General features: G+C 43.2%; 1 protein-coding gene across 1 annotated transcript; it reads left to right on the plus strand.

Annotated features, from left to right (window-relative positions):
* The first annotated feature begins 435 nt into the window (after positions 1 to 435).
* LOC126062986 (olfactory receptor 1A1-like) lies at positions 436 to 1365 on the plus strand. The gene has a single exon (XM_049861070.1). It carries the CDS (start codon positions 436 to 438, stop codon positions 1363 to 1365), a length of 930 nt encoding a protein of 309 aa, XP_049717027.1.
* The last annotated feature ends 1798 nt before the right edge of the window (positions 1366 to 3163 follow it).

The following is a 3163-nucleotide window of genomic DNA, read 5'->3' on the forward strand; positions in this document are numbered from 1 at the left end:
TCTTAGATTCCAAAATGGTGTCCTTTCATTATCATGCATAATAAAATTAATGTGTAATTCTGACTTTTCCATTAAGTTGTAAGGACACTGAAGGCAGAGACTATGCCTCAAGTTACCTTCTTTTCTCCAACACAGTGCATTCTTAATAAGTACATGTTCAACAAATGGATTAATGAACTGTATTTTTCTCAGATTTGTGATTTTCCATGAGGCCTAACAGAGATTAGCAAATGGAGTGTCCAGGGGGTACTGATAATCAGTCCCACTGAACAAAAGCAACTTTTATCCTCAAAATATTGGCTGTCTCAGGATTTAGTAAATTTAGGGAGAGAGGTAACTGAACTTTGTAGTCAAAGGTGGTGAATAAGGATGATCATTAAAAAAAATGCACACAGTAAATTCATTAATAATCTGGACTTTCCTACAGAAGGAGCCATGAAGGAAGAAAACCAGTCCTCTATCCTGGGTTTCATTCTCCTGGGAATTACCGATCAGCAGCAACAGGAAGATATCTTCTTCATCCTCTTCCTATTTATTTACCCCAGCACACTGATTGGAAATTTGCTCATCCTCTTGGCCATTCATTCCGACATTCGCCTTCATAACCCCATGTACTTTTTCCTTGCCAATCTCTCCTTTGTTGACATGCTCTTCTCATCTGTAGCTGTCCCTAAGATGCTAGCAAACCATCTCTTGGGCAGCAAAGACATTTCCTTCAAAGGATGTCTAACACAGATGTATTTCATGGTTGCCTTGGCTGACACAGATAGCTATATCTTGGCTGTGATGGCATATGATCGTGCCATGGCCATCAGCCACCCTCTTCATTATACAACAATTATCAGCCCAAGGTCCTGTGTCTTGCTTGTTGTTGGGTCTTGGGTGATTGCAAATGCCAATGCCCTCCTCCACACTGTGCTCACAGCTAGTCTGTCCTTCTGTGGGAACCGGGAAGTGGCCAACTTCTACTGTGACACTTCCTTTTTGCTCAAGTTATCCTGTTCTGATATCCACTTTAATGTGAAAATGATGTACCTGGGGATTGGTGTTTTCTGTGTGCCATTAATATGCATTATGATCTCCTATATTCGGGTCTTTTCTGTTGTTCTATGTGTTCCATCCACTAAGGGCATCCTCAAAGCCTTCTCTACCTGTGGCTCCCACCTCACAGTTGTTTCTTTGTATTATGGGACAGTCATGGGCATGTATTTCCGTCCTCTGACCAGTTACAGCCTAAAGGATGCAGTGATAACTGTAATGTACACAGCAGTGACCCCAATGTTGAATCCTTTCATCTACAGTCTGAGAAATCGGGACATGAAGGCTGCCTTAGGGAAACTCCTCGGCAAGAGAATTTCCTCATAACCAACTTGAGGTCACATATTGGGAAGGGCAGCCACCATTAAGCATGCACATAAGAGTGCAGCCCCAATGTCACCCACCTTCAAGAAGGTATCATTGATATTTCCAGCCAGAAAATTCCTTTGCTCAAAAATCTTGTAAAAGTTTGAAGAGGCATCTTTCTGACACTTTGTACACATTGTTGCTCCTTTGGCCAGAATGGCAGTACAAAAATATTGGGTTCTTGCTCCAGTTATGCTACTGAATAGCAGAATAAAGTTGAGAAGGTATGAACCTAGGCTCCCACATCTACCTATTTGAAATAATATGTCTGTCCTGCTCCCACACAGGGTTGAGAAGATGACATACGCTCATGCTTTAAGGGATATAAATCACCACTGAAATGTCAATTTTTATTGCACTATTACTTTTAATCAGCCCTACTTTGCTCGTACTGGGCCCTGGTGTGCAGCAGGTAAAGGCTTTGGTTGCTAACCAAAAGTTTGGCAGTTCCAATCCACCAGTCACTCTTTGGAAACCGTATGAGGCAGTCCTACTGTGTCCTACAGGGTCCCTAGGAAACAGTATTGACTTTGTGGCAATGGGTTTGATTTTTTTTTTTTTATGCTTTTACAGTACTGGAGTTCAATTCCCCTTGTCCAACTTTAAGTTAGACAGAGGAATAATGTACGGTTGTTACAGCAGTTGATAGTATGAAGTTTTCCTAAGAATCTACAGTCGCTCGCCTGTTTTTTTGTTCTACTTCCTTGGCACTTATTATTTCACCAGTAAAATTACAATGATCATAAGAATCTATATGTATGTTTGTGGCTTTAACTGCAAATAAAAATCACTGAACCTACATGTCAAGTCAATTATTGCTTGCCTCAGCCATCTTCCTTTGATTCTGCCAAGCAAGCTGTCCTGAAGTGATACTTTAAACCTGTACTTGACTGCTAACTGAAAGGTTGGCAGCTGGAACCCAGCGGCACCATGAAAGAAAGGCCTGTTGATCTGCGTCCATAAAGATTCAGCCAAGAAAATCCTATGGATTCAGTCCTACTCTGTAACACCTGCTGTGACCATGATTCAGAGTCAACTCAGTGACAGTTTTTTTCTTTTTAATTGTGTTTTAGGTGAGGGAGGAGTGGCCTAGATGGCAAAGTAGTCAGACACTTTCTGTGGCCCCTCTTACAACAAAAACCAGAAAAAACAAGTGAATCGATTATACATGACAATCCAGGAGCCCTGAACATCAAAGACAAAGTTGAGGAATCAGACTTGGCCACGGGGCGGTGGGGGGGGAGGGGGTGGGGTGGGGAAGACTGTTCAGAAGCAGCACGTGTTGCCAAACCTGACCTGGCGAGAACTGGACACTGCTGGCTTGGATCAGCAGGCACCAGTGGTGAGGCAAGCAGTAGTGTTCAGGACACATTTTCCACATTGGAGAGGCTGAGTGGTGGAGAGTACACTCACGCCTCCAGAATCCATGAAAAGTGGCACTCAAACTGCAAAAGATAAGTACATGTGTCTAACCTACCTCATGGATCAAAAAACACATCTTTGGGAAAAACCTCTCTCCCACTTACCTGCTCCCTTCCCAGTCTGCACTGGGTCTGAGCCAGCTTCACAGAGTGCCAAGTCCCCTGGGCTGGAAATAGGACCCATCATTTCCCCTGAACCATTCTCCCAGCCTTAGAGAGGGAACAAATTAACAAACAGAGAAAAAATAATCTGCCAGCTCCGCTATGCCAGTAACTCAGGACAGAAATAGCTCCTTTACCTAGGCACAGGCATAAGTGGTCCAAGAACTTCGAATGCC

This window comes from Elephas maximus, chromosome 19 (assembly GCF_024166365.1).
Source record: "Elephas maximus indicus isolate mEleMax1 chromosome 19, mEleMax1 primary haplotype, whole genome shotgun sequence".
Taxonomy (NCBI): Eukaryota; Metazoa; Chordata; class Mammalia; order Proboscidea; family Elephantidae; genus Elephas; species Elephas maximus.

What these genes read in the sequence shown, in the direction of transcription:
- LOC126062986 (XM_049861070.1), top strand. Translation starts at nt 436, where the DNA reads ATGAAGGAAGAAAACCAGTCCTCTATCCTGGGTTTCATTCTCCTGGGA.